Source organism: Purpureocillium lilacinum (assembly GCF_023168085.1).
Source record: "Purpureocillium lilacinum CBS 284.36 DNA, scaffold_1, whole genome shotgun sequence".
NCBI classification, from domain to species: Eukaryota; Fungi; Ascomycota; class Sordariomycetes; order Hypocreales; family Ophiocordycipitaceae; genus Purpureocillium; species Purpureocillium lilacinum.
Window position 1 is genome coordinate 3,896,541 of NW_027072111.1, and position 18,267 is coordinate 3,914,807.

At 59.7% G+C, this 18,267-nt stretch overlaps 6 protein-coding genes across 6 annotated transcripts; 3 read left to right on the top strand and 3 right to left on the bottom strand.

Moving 5' to 3' along the window:
- Positions 1-222: 222 nt before the first annotated feature.
- On the bottom strand, positions 223-3,988 carry PLICBS_000887 (structural maintenance of chromosomes protein 2; the record flags this gene model as incomplete). The annotated part of the gene is made up of 5 exons (XM_065599677.1): positions 223-487; positions 543-3,631; positions 3,704-3,803; positions 3,868-3,908; positions 3,962-3,988. 5 exons carry the CDS (start codon positions 3,986-3,988, stop codon positions 223-225), a joined length of 3,522 nt encoding a protein of 1,173 aa, XP_065455749.1.
- Positions 3,989-4,516: 528 nt separating this feature from the next.
- On the top strand, positions 4,517-8,426 carry PLICBS_000888 (uncharacterized protein; the record flags this gene model as incomplete). The annotated part of the gene is made up of 4 exons (XM_018318063.2): positions 4,517-4,683; positions 4,740-4,827; positions 4,884-7,745; positions 7,803-8,426. 4 exons carry the CDS (start codon positions 4,517-4,519, stop codon positions 8,424-8,426), a joined length of 3,741 nt encoding a protein of 1,246 aa, XP_018183588.2.
- A 414-nt stretch (positions 8,427-8,840) lies between these two features.
- PLICBS_000889 (uncharacterized protein) lies at positions 8,841-11,073 on the bottom strand (the record flags this gene model as incomplete). The annotated part of the gene is made up of 2 exons (XM_018318062.2): positions 8,841-10,593; positions 10,697-11,073. 2 exons carry the CDS (start codon positions 11,071-11,073, stop codon positions 8,841-8,843), a joined length of 2,130 nt encoding a protein of 709 aa, XP_018183587.2.
- Positions 11,074-11,964: 891 nt separating this feature from the next.
- Positions 11,965-13,937, top strand: PLICBS_000890 (uncharacterized protein; the record flags this gene model as incomplete). The annotated part of the gene is made up of 2 exons (XM_018318061.2): positions 11,965-12,341; positions 12,395-13,937. 2 exons carry the CDS (start codon positions 11,965-11,967, stop codon positions 13,935-13,937), a joined length of 1,920 nt encoding a protein of 639 aa, XP_018183586.1.
- Positions 13,938-14,396: 459 nt separating this feature from the next.
- Positions 14,397-15,773, bottom strand: PLICBS_000891 (peroxisomal targeting signal 2 receptor; the record flags this gene model as incomplete). Its single annotated transcript, XM_018318060.2, has 3 exons — positions 14,397-15,110; positions 15,217-15,442; positions 15,601-15,773. 3 exons carry the CDS (start codon positions 15,771-15,773, stop codon positions 14,397-14,399), a joined length of 1,113 nt encoding a protein of 370 aa, XP_018183585.1.
- Positions 15,774-16,494: 721 nt separating this feature from the next.
- On the top strand, positions 16,495-17,913 carry PLICBS_000892 (uncharacterized protein; the record flags this gene model as incomplete). Its single annotated transcript, XM_018318059.2, has 2 exons — positions 16,495-17,088; positions 17,161-17,913. 2 exons carry the CDS (start codon positions 16,495-16,497, stop codon positions 17,911-17,913), a joined length of 1,347 nt encoding a protein of 448 aa, XP_018183584.2.
- Between the last annotated feature and the right edge of the window lie 354 nt (positions 17,914-18,267).

An 18,267-nucleotide genomic window follows, 5' to 3' on the forward strand; every position in this document is an offset into this window, starting at 1 on the left:
TTCACAACCGGCCGTGCTATATGTACAAAAAGTGCAGAAAAAAAGATCATGCCAAAACGCATCGAGACCGCATAACCATCGCCCGCTCCGTCACATGCCCTTGATACCCAGTCCGAAAACATCATTCAACATGCCCGTTCATGTCCTCGCTTCGTAGTCTCGTACAGCGCCTGCGCGCCATGCAGGCCGACGACCCCAGCCGCTCGTCCGTCCGGCCACCATCTACTTCATGTCCGCCGGCGTCAGGGCCTGGACCATGCTGGTGCCTTCGCTGAAGCGCGTGCGGAAGATGCGGTTGGCGTTCTGGAACATGCCGTCCTTGAGACTGACGACGATGAACTGGGAGCCCTTGAAGCGCGTCTTGATGAGCCGGCCGATGTTTTGCGTGTGCGACAGATCCAGCGCGGCGTCGACCTCGTCCAAGATGTACATGGGCGCGGGCTTGAACTGCAGGAGGGCCATGATGAGCGACAGGGCCACGAGAGATCTGTGTGAGATGCGGTTAGCGGATACTACTGTTCGGCTGGGAAGGGTGCCCATACCTCTGACCACCACTCAGCTCCGTCAAGCTCTGCTTCCACACCTTGCCCAGGCAGACCTTGACCTCGAGACCATCGCTGATAGTCTTCCCCTCGGGAGGATCGAGCTTGGCGAAGCTGCCGCCGGGCAGGAGCTCCGAGAAGATCTGGCCAAAGTCCCCGTTGACCTTTTCCCAAGTCTCCTGCAGCGCCTTCTTCTTGTAGTCGTCGAGGCTCACAATCGTCTCCTCGATCTTGCGCTTGTCGCGGATGACCGTCTTGATCATGTGCTTGAGCGACACCTCCTTCTTCTCGACGCTATCAATCATGTTCATAACCTTGGGGTTGATCTTCTTCTTCATGCCCTGGAAGCGTTCCGTCAAGTTGCGAAGCGTCGACTTGCACTCGCCAATGTTCTGGCCCTGGAAGTCGTATGGCGTCCCGCTGCGGCCAAACTTGTCCTTCTCGTCCTCGATCCACTCGTGGTCAGCCTCGAGCCGGGAGACGTTCTCCGCCGCGCCCTGCTGCTCCTTGTGGAAGCGCTCGATCTGGTGGCCCAGCTTCTGCATCTCCAGGCCGTCCTCGGCTATCCGAGCGTTCTTGGAGCGAGTCGCCTCCTCCAGCGCGCGAAGCTCGTCGTCGAAGAGGTGGAGCTTTGCCCGCTCGTCATCTAGCTGGGCCTGCACAGCATCGTGGGTCTCTGTCAGCTCGGCCTGCTGCTTGGCAAGACCCTCGACGTCCTGCTGCTGAGCCTTGATGCCGAGCTCCACTTCCTGCAGCTGGTCTCGCGCGGCCGAAAGATCGCTGCCCACTTGCTCCAGGTCCAGCTGGGCGTTTTGAAGTTCCTTCTGCAGCGTCTTCACCGCCGCCGAGTTCTTGTCAAGGCCGGCCCTAAGCTTGTCGATTGACTTTTGAAGCTCCACGAGCTTGGCGTCCTTGTTGGTATCGAAGTCCTTCATGTCCTTTTCGATCCGCTTGACGTCCGCGCTTGCCTCGGTCTGGCGCTTCTTGGCTTCAGAGATGCTCTCCTGGAGTTCGCTTATGGTGCTCTTCATGTTCTCCACCTCCTGGATGATAGAGGACGAAGAGTTGCCGCTGATTTGGTCCTCGGCGAGCTTGATCTCGTGGCTTTTCAGGTCGAGATCCTGCTTGATGCGACGTGCCTGGTCCAGCTTGGACTTTTCCTTGGCAATCCTCGTCTGCACTTCCTTGAGCGACTGCTCTGCTTGGCTCAGCTGCCTCGTGATGTTGTTGAGCTTCTGGAGAGTGACGAGCACGCCACTCGAATTCGGTGCGCTACCGCCCGAGAGTGTTCCGGAGGGATCATATGCATCGCCCTCCAAGGTAATGCTCCGCATCCTCACATTCGGGTCGAAGGTAACGCGCTTCGCAGTTTCGGCGTCCGCGCATACCAACGTGTTACCGAAAACATACTCCATGGCGGCCGACACTTCCTCATCGTACCCGACGAGCGACAGGGCAAGATCAACCTTGCCTGGGGCTAGGCTCTGCGCTGTGGCGATTGTCTGTGCAGAAGCCTTGAACGCGGCGATCTTGTTGAGTGGGATGATTGTCACTCGCTTTCTCAGCTTTCCTTTCTGGAGCAGCTGCGTGCCGGTGACTTCAGTGTCAACAACGACATTGTACAAGCGTCCTCCGGCGCAAATCTCCAGGGCGGTGCCCGCTTTGGTGTGTTCCTTGTCGAGGGTGAACAGCTGAGCCACCAGTCCCTTGACCTTGGACCGGTCAAAACCGGGGACCGGATCCGCGTAGTTGAAGTCGATGTTGGCGACCTGGCGCTTGAGCTTGTCCGAGTCCTGCCGCAACTCACGGACCGACTGCTGCAGTGCCGATTCTTGCTTGTACATGTCTTCCTCTTGGCCGGGCTCGAACCCCATCTTGCCGAGTTCCTTCTCGAGGCGCTGAGCCTGTGATTTGAGCCCGTCCAGATCCCGCAAGAGGTCGGCATTCTGCGCCCTAGCCTTCTTGGCCCGAGGCTCTTCTTCCTTCAGCCTGCTCTGCAAGTGCGAGATCTTGATCTTGGCCTGCTCCTGTTCGGTTGCAGCTGCTGTCGCGCGATTTCTCGCATCCTGCAGCTGGCCCTGATATCCGTTCTCCTGGCCGTCCTTTGATGCGACACCGGTTTGCAGCGTTTGAAGTAACTCCTCCTTGGACTCAACATCCTTGGTTTGCTTTGCGAGGTCGTCCTTTGCCGCATCGTAGGCCGCCTTGGCGTTGTTGAAAGATGTCGTCTTGTCTTCGAGTGCTGTCTCGAGCTCGGCGACATTCTTCTCTACGGCAGACCGTTTCTCGCTCTCCTCGGCCAAGCTCGTGTTCTTGAGATCCATGACTGTGGCGAGTCGCACCAGCTCGTTGGCATGCTTCTTGACCGTTTCCTCCAGCGCTTGAGCTTTGCCGCCCTTCTTCAGCTCCTTGTCGCGCTGAGACCGGACCTTCTTGACATCTTCCTCGAGATGCGCGATCTCGCCCTTCATTCGCGACGCAGAATCTTCCAAGCTCTTGTGGCGCTGCTTCTTGCCCTCAAGATCGGCAGCAGATTGCTTCAGCTTCTCTTGGCACTTGATGTAGTCGTAGGCAACGACAAGCCTTGTGAGTCGTTCGAGGTCGTTTTGTGTTTGCTGGAAATCGAGGAATGCGCGCTTCTCTGTGCGCAGCTTCTCCAGCTTCGGCTCAATCTCGTCCTTGAGCAACTCCCGCAACTCCTGCAGCTTAAGCTCCTTCTTGGCCATCGTCTTGAGTGCCTTGTCTCTCCTGTCTTCGAACATTCTTGTGCCCGCCGCCTCTTCAATCATAGCTAGGATTTCCACTGCCTTCATGTTGAGGACTTTGGTGATTCGGCCCTGCATAATGAGGAAGTTTGGGTTGTTGATGTTGAGCTGGACAGACTGGAAGAGATTCTGCACAGTCTGCTGCTGTGCTCGGTGGCCGTTGATGAGATACTTGGACGTGCCGCCCAGGACGATTTGGCGTGTAACGCTAATGGTCGCATATTCCTCGAAACCGATCGGCGACTTCTTCGTATCCCGGTTGTCGAACACAATGGTTACGCTGGCTTTTGTGACGCCAGCCTGCCCGCGCTTGTAGATGAGGTCCTACACCCGTTAGCTCCCACGTGCAGAGGATTGCGCGGGTTCATGTCGCACCTGTAGGTTTTGCGCTCGAACCGTGGACATGTTGGTGATGCCCAGGACGAAACATATTGAGTCCAGAATGTTGGATTTGCCACTGCCGTTGAGGCCGGTAATGGAGTTGAAGCTCTCGTCCCTAGAGTGTGTCAGTTTGGGCGCTGTGTCGGAGGCCACCCCCCAAAACCGCTGAGACCCCTCACCATCCTGAGATGACAGTCCGCACGGCATACGACTTGAAGCCCTGTGCCGGCCGTCAGTGACGCACAAGTCATACAGGCGCTAGGGGACACGCACGTCGATAATCACTTCAATCACCCTCATGATGGCGCCGGTCGCTGCGTTGGCGGTTTGCGACTTGCTGGCAGAGACTGTCGGGCTGCGATGCGATGTCTGTTGCCCGCCCACTTGGAGACGCGCGACGCCAAAGTAAACAAGTCGTGTTTAGTTTCTGATAAGGGACCTTATCATCACGTGCGCGCCGTTTCATCCGCTCTCATTTAGCCTTACATCACCCAGTCACGTGAGCGGCATGGACGCGACATTGCAAGGGCGAGCTGTGCCAGCCGGCTGCCGACGCTAGCCCGATTCGGGCTCAATCAAAACAAGACGTCGTGGAATGAGCGACTGGCTGCGCCGACGTTTGAAGCTCTCCACTGTCCATCAACAACGCCCCTCGCCTGCGCACAGGCACCCATTTCAACGTGGAGCCTACAAGACTCTCGACACTCGCGCACATCGAGCCCGGCAGTTGCCCGTATGATATCCTCGAGTTGACCGACATCGCCTCCGTGGTTTGCGAGACTCCAGCTGCGGGGTCTCTGACCAGTGACTTGCGCGACTATGGCCGCCATGAGAGGACCGCGACTGCAGGTCGGCTCCTCGGCCTGGGTCGCTGAGGAGAGATCCTCTGCTCTCATGATCACTCATACTGAGGTGGAGGAGTTCTCATTCTCGGTACGGAACGAGCTCGACTGGCTCAACGAGCACATGGCTGGCATCTTCAACGAAAATGAAACGTACTTCGCGCCCCCTTCGCGTGCTTTGATCGCATAGCTGACTGAATGCGTGGCAGAAATCTTGCGGAAACCTTCAAGACGCCTGGGAAGCTGCGCGGCAAGACGCCACGAACGGCTCGCAAGAACCCGATGGAAACACGCGTGGTAAGTTGTCGGGGTTCTGATGCGTGCCTGGACAGTAACTGACCAGCTATCTCCAGCCTCTATCCGACGTATTCGCGCCGACTCCAAATATTCCCCTCAAGGCTGCGCCTCAACCCGACCGCAACCAGTCACCACAAGCTCATGCTCAAGGAGCTCGATCCTCACCCAGCCCGGTGAAGCAGGCTTCTGCCCGTATACCCGTTTTCTCACCCAAGCAACCCGCAACCCAAGACTCTGGATATTTTGGCAGCCAGGACGTTGGGGCTGTCAACATACACTTGGACTCGGAGCTTGGAGACACCCAGGATACTTTTAACGCTGCTGAGTGGCACACGACGACAACCGTGCCCGTCAGGCGCGAAAGCTCCACGCGACAGGTCACCATTGATTCGCCAGAAAAGACCTTTCAGACCGCCCGGGAGGAACAGACAACTCGCGTTCTCAGCGACGCGACCGCAAAGATTGCCACGCCCCGTGTGGATTTCGTGACAGCGCAGCTCGCCGAGGACGAGGAGATGGACGTGGTGTCGACTAAAACCCCTGCTACCATGCAACACACTGCCAGCGCGCGCCAACAGCGGCCTGCCGATGCCGATGCCGACCCGCAGTCAGATGATGCCCGGTCACCGTCAGACGGATCAAGCCCAGTGAGGCCCGTGGTCCGGAAGAGTAGCTTGAACTTCGCGTCTCTGCCCGCCAGAGAACCGCTCACGGCGGGCAAGAGTATCGGGGGCCGCGTGTCTAGGACGAGCCACTTGGATCACATCCGAACAAGCTACTACAACCGGCCGACCGGCGGAAAGAGTCTTGGCAACCTCGCCAAACTTGATCATGACGATGATGAGCATCAAGACCAGATGGATGTTGATGAGGATATCCCGGCTCGCAGCATGAACGACCAAACCAACATCGCCGCAAGTCATACCATGACTTACACACAACGACTGCAAGACCAGATTAACCGACTGGGCAAATCGCAATCCGGCGGCGGCGCCCAATCGAAACAACTACCTACTGCCCAGCCTATGCAACCTCAGAAACCAACTACCGCACTCCAATCTCCATCTCCTGCTCGCAAGACGCCGGTTCAGACGACACCTGGGGCGTTCCCCGTAGATGACGATGAAGACGACGACGATTGGATCGAGCCCCCGGCAACAGCCACCCAAACCACAGACCTGAGGCCGGCTCTGCCAAAGAGCCACTCAGCGGATGTGATGGAAGATATTCAGGGCAAGGAAACTATCAGTCAGCCCGACTTCCGTGCTCGAACTGGACATCATGGAGCCCATGGGCACGGAAAGTCAGCATCCGTATCGACCGTGCCGATTATGCACTCGGCTTCAGACCCAGATCTGCAGGCACTTAAGAAGACTGTCTCGGTTTCGAACCCCACATTGATGAGTGTTGCTGAGGCCAGAAAAGCCGATACACCCTCCAAGTCCCCGTCCCGATCAATGCGAGAGAGCCCTCTGAAACAGGTCAAGAACAAGCTCTCTTCAATATTGAAGAGCTCAAGGGGTTTGCTGGCAAGCAGCGCTGCAATTAGTGCCGAAGGGAAGTCTTTGATGTCTCCTTCCACAACGAGACTGGGGTTGCATCCTACAATGTCGTCCGAATCTGTGGTCTCCAAACAAAAGGCGGATCCCCAGAGCCGCCAGCAGCCGGATGCAAGCCCCACGAAGCCAATTGCCCGGCGTACCAGGGCATCCACCGAACGAGAGAAGGAGCAGAAACGCCGAGAGAAAGACGCCAAACGAGTCGAGGAGCAAAATGACAAGCTTGAGAAGGCGCGTGAGAAGGAGAGGGAGAAGGCATACATCTTCAGCAAGGAACAAGAAAAGCTTGCAGCCATGGAGAAGCAGATCGCCCTGAAGAAACAAGAGGAGAAGGTTCTGCCGAAGACCACCCCAAAGGCCACGAGAACCAGCCCCAGGAGGGCGCCTCCGGCTGAGGAACAGGAACCAAAGACATCTGACAGAGACGTCGAGATGGAGGACGCCCCATCTGCCGCTCCTGCGCCCGCCGCTTCACAGTCTGTTGGATCGAACCAGGCAACTCGAACCAAGGAGATGAAGCGACCCATGAAGCCAACCAAGGAATCACAAGCCAAGACCAGGCAGGCGCCGACTGTTATCAGGGTGAACACTGGCTCTCAGCACTCCCAGTACCACCCCTCGAGCAGGTTGTCGACTACATCACACGATACTGCGGGTGGCTCCAACTCGCAGTCTCAGAGCCAGCTCGGGAGCAGAACCAGCAAGGCTTCGCTACACGCAAAGCCCTCTTCTCAGAGCCTCCGGGGTACTGCGTCGGTGAGCCGCCCCAAGGCCCTAGACCTCGCAGCCAAAAAGAAGGAGCAGGACGAGCGTGAGGCGCAGCGCCGACGCGACGCGAAGGCAGAAATGGAGCGGAAACGCGCAGCTGCACAAGAGGAGCAGCGCAAGCAGGAGGAAGCGCGACGCCAGGAGGCTGAGCGGCAGAGGCGCCAAGAGCGTGAGCTTGCCGCGTCTCAGAATGATGGCAAGACTCCTGCTCAACGGAAAGCAGCCATCGAGAAGGCGAAGCAGACGCGAGCGCCGCCTCCCGCGGTGCGCTCTCAGCTCAGTGGGCAGGCCGATGCGGCGACGGGCTACGAGAAGAGGATCTCGACTGCTCCTGGCACAAGAAGCGACGCGCAACGACCGCAGTCACGGATGACGGGTAATCTGCAACGATCTCAAGACGAATCCAGCAGACCTGTCAACGCGGTCCTGACGAACGCGGGCAAATCCGCCGTCAAGCGCACGCTGGGCGCCCAGGAGAAGACTGATGTAAAGCGACGCCGGACTAGCGAGGCATTTGACGATGAGGCCGACAAGGATAAGTCGCGGAATATCAAGGGCCCCCCCGTGCGGCCGTCGGCAGGCTTTAAGAAAGTGAGTGGCCGTCAACTGATCACTTCGACTGCTTCATCTGTGCTAACCTCATGGTAGGACCTGCCAACAAAGTCCATGTATGGATATACGGCTGCACCGCCGAGTGCGACCCGCGACCTGTTCAAGGCCACGGTCACGGCGCAGCACAACAGTCACGCCAAGGCGGCTCACCCTCTGGACATGGCCCAAATATCCAAAGGGGCAATCCCTTTCGCGCCGAACCCCAACCCTGCTGGCGGCTCCTACAAGACACCCGCACGCCCCGCGGCGCCTCAAGGAGCCAAGTCTTCTGCCAAGCCAGCGCGGTCGTCGCCCCGGTTCCAGAATGGCGAATCCATCGAGCTTCCTGAAATCCAGACCGACGACGAGGATGAGGATGAAGACGAGTCGAACGGCATGGTGGCGGCATGGGCTGACTCTCCCGATCTGCGACGGGCGCTCATGCACCAGGAGACACTGGACCCGTCTAACATCTTCGGCCCCCCCGCGCCGCTGAACATGGAAGAGGTCTTCAACAAGAGCAAGGACAGGTGGCACAAGTTCCGCGCACGAACATCTAGTGCAAACTGGAGCGGCGCGGATCGCTTGACCGAGGATGACATCCGGAAGGATCTTGCCGCGCGCGACAAGCTGCGACGCGAAGGCGGTTGGTCTTACGACATGAGCAAGGGTTTGCTGTGAGGTATTGGGCACCGGCAAAGTGGCGCACCAGGTGTATTTTTTTTCCAATGGATGGGTTGGGAGAGGGTCGTTTAGTCTTTGATTTCAGGGCATGGCATGTGTATTATTGCGCATAGGGCGGTTTTGGGAAATCGTCATCGGCGTTGGCTCGCGAACCGTACATTTTCGCACATGCAGGCTTCAATACGAACAGACTGGCCAGCCGGCCGGCGTGCTTGGGTTTTGATTGAATGGACGCTCGTCTTCTGTCGAGGAAACGTGGTGCATCGAGAGTTACAACATTACGTCGGAGTTGTTCGATACCGCGTATGAAAAGGGGACTATACTCAACTGCAGTGCTTCGACATGAGGTGCTCAAGTCCCGACTCTATTCCCGGCTCTGCGAGTAGGTACTTCCTCAAACGGAACAGACTCTCAACACAGGCAGATCTCCGTCTCCACGTGGTTCGAGAACCAGGCCTCCTTTTCGACGTAGAACCACCCCAGCCGACTGAACCGGGCGCCATCCTCGCTCTTCTCCAGCAGCAGCCCTTTGTTCTGGACGAGGGGCAGGCAGTATACGACGCCGACCTTTTCTCTCTCCTCACGCACGTCGAAGAGGCCAATTCCCACGACGTGGCTCCACGGATCATCGCCATCCAGTCGGGTAGTCTCTCCGGCTCCGAATAGCAGCAGCCCTTCTACGTGCAGTCGCTGCAGCGGGTGGCGCCGCCTCGGGTACGTCTGGGTGATATAGTCGATTACACGCGGGGCGTCATCCCTGGGGAGGGACACCCGCACCGCGGCCAGATGGCCGATGAGGAGAAGCTCTAGAGCTGGGACGCGCAGCTTGTCCGGCCCGCACCGCTCGTCGTCCTCCTCGCGCGTCCACCACGCCGGGTTCGCACGCACAGGCCGCACCCTCGCATAAGACGGGTCCCTGAACCGCGCAATGTTGGGCGGCGTGTTACTCTCCTGCGAGACGGGGCCCTCGACGGCGGCCCAGGACCACGACGGGGCGCGCACGATGGGGCCTTTGGTCGCAGGGCCGGTGAGCCGCGTGGGCTTCGGCCGCGTGGTCAGGATCTTTCCGTTCGTAGACACCTCGTGGTGGTAGCACGGCTTCCAGAGCAGGCCACGCAGCATGTCGCACTCCCATATGCCGGCCAGGTATCGCGAGTCGAGGCCCCGCGCGGCCTGCTGGGCGATGGCGGCGATGGCGGCGAAGATGTCGTGCGGGTTGGACAGGTGGCACGCCGTGTAGCCGTATATGAAGTTGTACCACTTGCGCAGGGTGACTTCGCGCGCGTCCTGCAACTCAGCGGGCTGCGCGGGCGGGAGTGACGAGGGCTGTTGCTGCTGCTGCTCAAAGGCGAACCGCGGCGCGGGGTTCTCCTTGATGAGCCCGTTCTCGTAGACGCGCTCGGTCTCGCATTCGAAGATGAGCTGCTCGGTCCCAAACATGATGGCACGGCGGCAGCATGTCCTCTCCTGGCAGCACCAGGCCCGTGTCACGACGGGGCCGAGGTCAGTCGAGCGAGGCAGACTGACCATCACGAAGCCGCCGTCAGAGCCCGTGTCAGAGGGTGGTCCTCCGACAGGCAGTCGGCATGGCGGTAGAGATCTCTCTACTGAGGAGTCGACAAAGTTGTCAACATAGCCGTTCCTTGCGTCTGCGGAGCGCCCGGCGACGACGGTCAGTGCAGCGTTGCCGTATACTTGCGCCATGCTCTTGGACTCTTTGGTCCAGTCCGCTTCATCTCCTTGTATGATGCACAGCGCGTCGATCCATATATATCGTATACCCAGCGCCCGCGCCAGAGATATCGTGTCACGGTGCGCCTGCGCGAGATCCGACTCCGTGATGCCTTGCATCATGGACGCATACGTCTTGGGAGTGAGGGTCAGGATGTCGTCGGCCGTCACACCCCAGCAGTAGGACAAGGCAATGTATGGCTCGCGGATGCCCTGCGTCGGGACGAGGCGCAGTGCTGATGGGCCGTCTGGGCTGCCGACATCGATGACTCGCGTGGGCATCGCGGCAGTGTCATTGGCGGCCTTGCATTTGGGGTGGTTCTTGCGACAGGCGTACAGCCATCCCTGGATGAGGCGGGTACGCAACTCCGGATCCCAGACGGCGGTGCTGCGCCGTCCCAGAAGCCGGTACGTGGACTGCTGTCCAGGCAGTCTTTGAAAATTACCTGCTCATCAGCCTTTCACGAGCTCTTGATCACGGAGATGGAGCTGATAGCGGGCGCGGCATCACGTCTTTCAAGGGAAGCTAAACGTACTCGTAGGCCTCGAGCCTCGCCGACACGCTGTCGGCGGGATTGGAATCCTCCTCCTGCTCGCCTCCCACGACCTGCGTTGGCTTCCCACAGCAGATCTGGATAAACGCCCCGTGCCTGCCACGGGTGTGAAAGTGACCGCCCATGAGCCACATTTTGGGGGTCCATCTCTGGCCCTCGTCCCAAGCGGACTCTCCTCGGAGGAGCTTCTCTATTCGATCCTTGTTGGCAGTCCTGAGAATTGAGACCCAGCACAAGGAACAAAATGGGCATCCGGCGTCAGCTTTGGATTTCAGCGTGGCGAGGTCGGGGTGGAAGAAGATGGGGCGGTCAAAGAACTCGTCCAGAGTCAGACCCGCACAGCGTTCGCAGAACCCCATGTTGCGCGACTATGGCTCAGATGGATTGACCTGGTGGAAAGATTGTGTCTGCAGAAGTATGTTCGTCTCGAAGAATATTGCGAAAGTAACCGTTTGCACACAACGCATTGTGTCTGCTCCCAACGTCTCAGAGGGTCCTGAGAAGCATCTCGAGAGTCGAGACATGGATCCATGGGCCAAGCTGAAGGATTGCCAGGCAATATGCAGTTAGGGTGCGGGGTATTATTGCAATAAGCACGAAAATTGCGAGATACCCCTGGCAGAGCAATTGTTTTGACAAAGACGCCAGATGATATGGCTCAATTTATTCACCAAGTTGAATTACTGATTCGAATGCCCGCCAGCGCTTGTATTGTAAGAGGTGCGGAAGGGAGTCAGAGAATGCACTCGGCTCAACGTCCTCTCTCTCGGCGACTATTTCTGTGTTGTCACAGACATGCGCTGCTAGGAAAGTTGGCGACTTCGCCGGGCGCGAAATCGGGGAGTGAGTCGTCCCTCATTTTCACCAAGCCTTGGGCAACGAGCCGTGCGTGTTGCACGTTGGAGTGGTTGCCGAGCCGCGCGGAGTCGCAGACAGTGTCGCGGCGACTCGAGGCAAAGGTACGTACCGCGGGCCTATCCAGGGTCGCGCATGGCCTTTCCTGATTCGCACTAGCGGCAGACCCGTGGACGGACAAGGCAGGGGCGACCTCTGCAGACTCCAAAAAAAGTTCTCGGAGCGCAGTTCCTGCCAGTTCCTGCATTCTTTGGTGCAAGCAACTCCGACCTCCCCAGCTCTCCTTTATCACCGTGTTTTCTTGCACGCCTTTTCACATCCTTATCGTCAACGGTTCATTTCGGTGCGCTCCTCTGTACTGTACTCGATCGTCACAGTCGATTGCAAAATCCGCCATGTTCAGACACGGCCTCCGCCGGTGCGCCGGCCTGGCAAGCGCCGCGTCCATGTCGGTGCTCCCGCGCAGCCGCGCCCTCGTGCCCGTCGCGCGACAGGGCGTCGCATCGCTGGGCCGCTCCAACACGCCGCTGAGGAGCGTTGCGCAGATTGCGCGCATGTACAGCAGCGAGGCGGCGGTCGCAGAGACCCAGGCTGTCGACGGCGACGCCGCTGCCGTCGCCGGTGCCCCTAAAGATGCGACTCAGTTCTCCGACCTCAGGCAGCTCGGCGTCCACGACAACTTGCTGAGGGCCATCGTCGACGATATGGGATACGAAGACATGACGCCTGTGCAGGCAAAGACCATCAACCCCGCCCTCAAGGGCACCGACATGTACGAATTCCCCCAACTGTCCACTTGCCTTCCTCTGCTAACCACCGCTGCAGTGTAGCTCAGGCCAAGACCGGTACCGGCAAGACGCTTGCCTTCCTCCTGCCGATGCTCCAGCGCATGATTGAAGAAGATCCGTCGCTGGCCTCGAGACGAGCAATGCGCGCCGCCCGCTCCAACGACATTCGAGGCATCGTTCTGTCGCCGACTCGCGAACTCGCCGAACAAATCGCCACTGAAGCCAAGCGCCTCGTGCGACACACCGGACTTGTCGTTCAGTCTGCCGTCGGAGGAACCCACAAGGGTTCCATGCTCCGCCAGACGCAGCGCCAGGGCTGCCACCTCATGGTTGCCACCCCTGGTCGCCTCAACGATCTGCTGCAGGACCCGGCCAGCGGCATTGAGGCCCCGAACCTGGCTGCTCTCGTGCTCGACGAGGCCGACCGTATGCTGGACGTCGGCTTCGAGAAGGAGCTGGGAGAGATCACGCGTTGCCTCCCGAACAAGGATGAAAAGGTTCGCCAAACCATGCTGGTCTCCGCTACCATTCCCGACGATGTCATCCGCCTGGCACGCTCCATGGTCCGACCGCAAGACTTCGAATTCGTGCAGACCATTGCCGAAAACGAGTCTCTTACCCACGACCGAGTGCCGCAGCACATCGTGCCCGTTTCCTCGTGGAGCAACGTCTTCCCCAGCCTGTTCGAGCTCATCGACCGCGAATCCGCCAAGACCCGAGAGGATCGAAGCCTGAAGCCTTTCAAGGCCATTGTCTACTTCAACACCACCGCGCTCGTTGAGCTCGGCAGCGAGCTCGGCTTCCAGCGGAGGCGCAACAACCTGATGCGGATCCCGACCTTCTCGATCCAGTCTCAGCTCTCCCAGAACCAAAGAACCAAGGCTGCGGACATGTTCCGCAACGCGCGATCCGCCGTCCTCTTCTCCTCCGATGTTACCGCTCGCGGCATGGACTTCCCCGATGTCACCCACGTTATTCAGGTCGACACGCCACGTGACCGTGAGTCGTACATTCACCGACTCGGCCGCACCGGCAGACAGAACAAGGAGGGCGAGGGCTGGCTCCTGATGCCGCCGATGTCGCTGAGCAGTGCGCGAAAGCTCCTACGAGGACTTCCGCTGCAGCAGAACAAGTCGCTCGAGAGCGCAGAGGTCGACATCGAATCCGGAGAGCTTCCCAAGTTTCACCAGGAGGCGCTGGATCTCTCACAGTCCATTCACAAGAGGATCCTGGGATCCGCCTACACGTCCATCTTTGGCGGCCAAGTCAGCCACAGAGAGGACCTCGTTGATGACTTGAATCTCTGGGCCACTCAGGGCTGGGGCTGGGCTGAGCCGCCGCCAGTCTCCTCGTCCTGGGCACGCAACCAGGGCCTTCTCCGGTCCAACCTGAATATCCAGGACCGAGGTCGACGTGACGACCGCGACGACGACGACCGGGGCGACCGCCGCGGCTCGAGGCGCTCCGGGTCGCGCTTCTCGGACGACAGGAAATCGTCTGATCCGTTCGCCGAGATGGGACGCCGCGCAAAGCGCGACAGCCCTGGCTCGGGCCGTGGCTTCGGCCGCCCCAAGTGGTAAAGCCTTGCGCTTCGCACGAGAGGACGGCGCCTCTGCATTCTTCCGGATGACGTTGATGAAAGCAAGTTCTTGTTGAGACGACTGCTGTTCTTGTATCATGTACCAGGGCGATCTTATGAACTGTGGAAAGCGTGTAAAATACCAAACATCAAAACAAGGGTCTGGATTTTGTGTACAATAGAAAAGGGGGGGCACTCAGGGACAGGCAGGCATCACATCAGAGGCGTTTTGGAACCAACTCTCCCAGACAACGGATTTGTATAAGTATAGTAGTATATCTGACACAAGAGGTAATATTCTCATCCTGATCATTGAGACCCATTTATCCGCGCAAACTGCGGCAGCTGTGCCGCGTGCGTTGTATCCCAAAACGCCATGCATTGTCATGCTTCCCCATTGCCATCCTCCTCTCTCGCGACAAGATGTCGCCATTGTCAAGGGCCACTGCGTCACACCCCGTTACCGCTGCCCCATGAGCATGTTGGCATCCCACAGCAGCACCCTCTCGTCCCAGCCTACTGACGCGACCCATCCGCCGACGCCAAACAGACACCAGTCCACGCCCGTCACGAACTCGGTGTGGCGGTTCATGATGCCCATCTGGTGGCCGGCCCTCGTGCCCGCGGCGCCGGGAATGGCACTGGCGGGGCCCTGCGGAGGCTGCTGGCGCTGCTGCTGCGCGGCGGCGGCCGACGCGCCGCCGTCGTTCCACAGCCGCACCGTCATGTCGTAGCTGGCGCTGATCAGGACGTCGCTCGCGTGCGGGCTCCAGGCGAGGCGGCGGACGGCATACTCGTGGCCCTGCATGATGGCGAGGGGCCCCGCGGCGGGGCTGCGGATGTCGAAGGTGCGGATGATGCGGTCGACGCCGCCGGTGGCGACGACAGTCGAGTTGTACTTGTTCCAGTCGTGGGTGAGGACCTCGGCGGGGGGGCTGGCGGCGGGGCCGGGGAGGCCGACGCCGGGCTGGGGGCCGGAGCCGGCGGCGTGGACGGGTATCGTGGAGACGAGGTGGTACTTTGCCGACGAGGGGGTGCGCAGGTCGAAGATGCGGAGGTGCGAGTCGGAGGAGACGGCGGAGATGAGGGCCGGGTTGGAGGGGCAGAAGGAGGCGCTGTAGGTGCAGTTGCCGATGGGCAGGGTGCGGAGGGACTGCGTCCTGGTCGGGGACCACTGCGCGATAGAGTCAGTCAATTCATTGCCAACGGCAGGGAGAGCCTTTGCGCTTCTCTAGTAGCAAGAGAAGCATTCACAGTCAAGACGGTGGGGGGAGGCTCACAATCTTGACGGTGCCGTCCCAGGAGCTCGAGAGGAACGAGTCCTTGGTGATGGGGCTCCAGCACACGGAAAAGGTCTCGCGCTTGTGCTCGTGGAAGTTCATGACGGGGAAGTCGTTGACGCCGAGGTCGAAGAGCTTGAGGGAGCCGTCGCCACACGCGACGATGAGCTGGTTCTCGTTGATCTCGGACCAGGCAAGGTCGTAGAGGGCGTCGTTTGTGTCGAAGCTGTGGGAGGCGCGCGCGCGCGCATCGTGTCAGCCCCTCTCTTCGACCCTTGATCTTCATTGATTCATGAATTCATTCATGCCTAGAGTGGTGGTGGTGCTTCCTCTCTCTCTCTTTCTCTCTCTCATTGTCTCTCTCTCACACACACAAACACTCACGTCTTCTCAACCTGGACGCCCTGCGCCGTCAGCCCCAGCGCAAAGACGCGGCCATTGCCGACGATGCCAAAGTTGGCCGAGGTGGCGACGGCGATGCGCGAGTCGTAGTAGGGCGAGTACTTGACCGCGTAGGGGTTGTAGCCCTGCGTGCGGAACTCGAGCATGGCGGCCATGGTGAGGGCGGCGGTGCGGCTACGGCGGCGGCCACGGCGACGGGCGGGATGGCAGAGGGGGCCGGCGTGGCTTGCTTGCGCTACTGGGCGTTGTCGCGTCGTCTGCACATGAACTGATCCTGTCGTCGGGTTTTGTTGAGGGACGGACGCGGCGGTACTAATCAGCTCACCATTGCGGGTGAGGAGCTCGCAAAGACGTTGTTGCTGTTGAGCGCGAAACGGTTGGTGATGGAGGAGCTCCAGCCCATTCCTCCTCTCCCAGCTGGTATAGTTGACATGTGCCTCGGTAATGGCGCCCCTCGTCAGTGGCTGCTCGCCCGCTGTGGAGCGCTGGCCGAGGGGGTGTCGGCGCGCTTGGCCCGGCCGCTGTAGCAATGGATTGGATGGACCCTCGAACCCTGGGCTGGGACGTGGGCAGATCTCGGGGAATATCGCGGGGGCATGCGACTACCGGGGCTATTAAGCAGCCGACTTGGGCCACGTGACTTCGCGTCCAGGTGGCGCCGCGCCCTTTCGTCCAAGGAATCACGCTTGGCGTATTTGCCGTTGCTGCAGATATCTATCAGGCCCTGGCGGCCGTTCTTCTTCTTTTCTTTCGACAAAATACTGACTGACGGAGCTGGTGTAATTTCCGTCACAAGCTATCGTGGGGCGCGCACCGTCCGAGTATCACAAGCGAGGGCCGCTCATCACCGTCCGCTTACACGGTCCGCCCAACGACATGAAGTCGTTCCTCACCAAGCCGAAGCGTAAACTCAGTCCCGCGCCCGAGCCATGCCCCGGAGACGCAGACGAGCCGACAGAAGTCAAGCTCGCACTGCTATCTTCCTTGCACCCCGCCGTGGACCAAGAGACGCTCCTTGACATCCTGCTCGCCCACGACGGGTCCGTCTCGCAAGCGTCGACCGCGCTGCAGCACCAAGAGCACGCACGCCCCGGCAGCAAGAAGAGCGGCGTCATCGGCTACCAGCAGTCTCTCAAGCAGTACGCGCTGCCGCCGCCGCTCTCGGGCGACGCCACCTCGCCGACCAAGAAGAAGCTCAAGTCGAAGCGGGGCAGCACCCTGCATCTGTACGACCCGGCCGACGTGGCCGAGCACACCCCCTGCACCATTATCCACAACTTCCTGCCCCCGGAGGACGCGAATGACTTGCTGCGCGAACTCCTCGACGAGGCCGAGTCGTTTGAGAAGATTACCTTTAAGCTCTTTGACAATGTCGTGTCGAGTCCGCATACGTCCGGGTTCTTCGTCGAGAGCTACGAGGCGATGCAGCAGCAAAAGGCAGATTACTACTACAACGGTGCCAAGCTCACCGTGAGTAAATTGTACCTGATGATCTCCAATGGAGAGTGAATGAATGAGCAGTGTCGCTGACGAACCGCGCAGGACGTTCGGCGCATCACGCCCCAACTCGCCAAGGTCAAGCCCGTAGTACAGGAGGCCGTCAACAGGGAGGTCCAGCAGCGCATCAAGACGCGGTACCCCGGCGGCAAGAAGCTCAAGTACCAGTCGCCGCACGCGTGGGTCCCCAACTCGGCATTCGTAAACTGCTACAAGGGCGCGCAGGAGAGCGTCGGCTGGCACAGCGACCAGCTCACGTATCTCGGCCCGCGCGCCGTCATCGGGTCGGTCTCGCTCGGCGTCGCCCGCGAGTTTCGCGTCCGCAGGGTCCTCCCCAAGGACAAGGACAAGGACAGGGACAAGGACGGCGGCGGCAGCGGCAGCAGCGTCAAGGCGGCCGAGGACGACCCGGACGCCGAGGGCCAGATCTCGATCCACCTGCCGCACAACTCGCTGCTCGTCATGCACGCCGAGATGCAGGAGGAGTGGAAGCACTGCATCGCCCCCGCGCCGTCCATCGACCCGCACCCCGTAGCGGGCGTGCGGCGCATCAACATCACGTACCGCGACTACCGGCAGCGGTTCCACCCGCGGCACACGCCGCGCTGCCGCTGCGGGATCCCGTGCGTGCTGCGCGTGGTGCAGCGCAAGAGGGAGAACTACGGCCGGTATTTCTGGATGTGCCACGCGAGCAACGTGCCGGGCAAGGAGGGGTGCTCGTTCTTTCAGTGGGCCGAGTTTGACGATGACGGGAATCCGATATTCGATGGCAATGCAGGCCCCAAGCAGCCGCCGTGACCCGAGGATGAATATATATGCGGGCGCCGCAACACGTATACACGCGAAGCGTCGTGAAGTTGATATACAAAGTATCTGAATGCATCTCGTCTGTCCATATGGTTTCCATCCCATTTTCGATGTCGTCTTATAAAGTGTGCTGTGCCTTTTTGGTGGGTCGCGCCCAAACACCCATCCGAAGTCGCTGCTTACCCTCCCACGAATAGCTTCACCTCACCCTTTTTTTTTTCAACACCTCGCAAGCTGCATTCCCAATTCTCAGCCAGCGAAACACCGCATTTATAGCCTGTCGGTACTTGCTGGCAGCATTTTTCACCGCTGGCGCGCCCAGCTGCTGCAGCAACCGCCCACCGC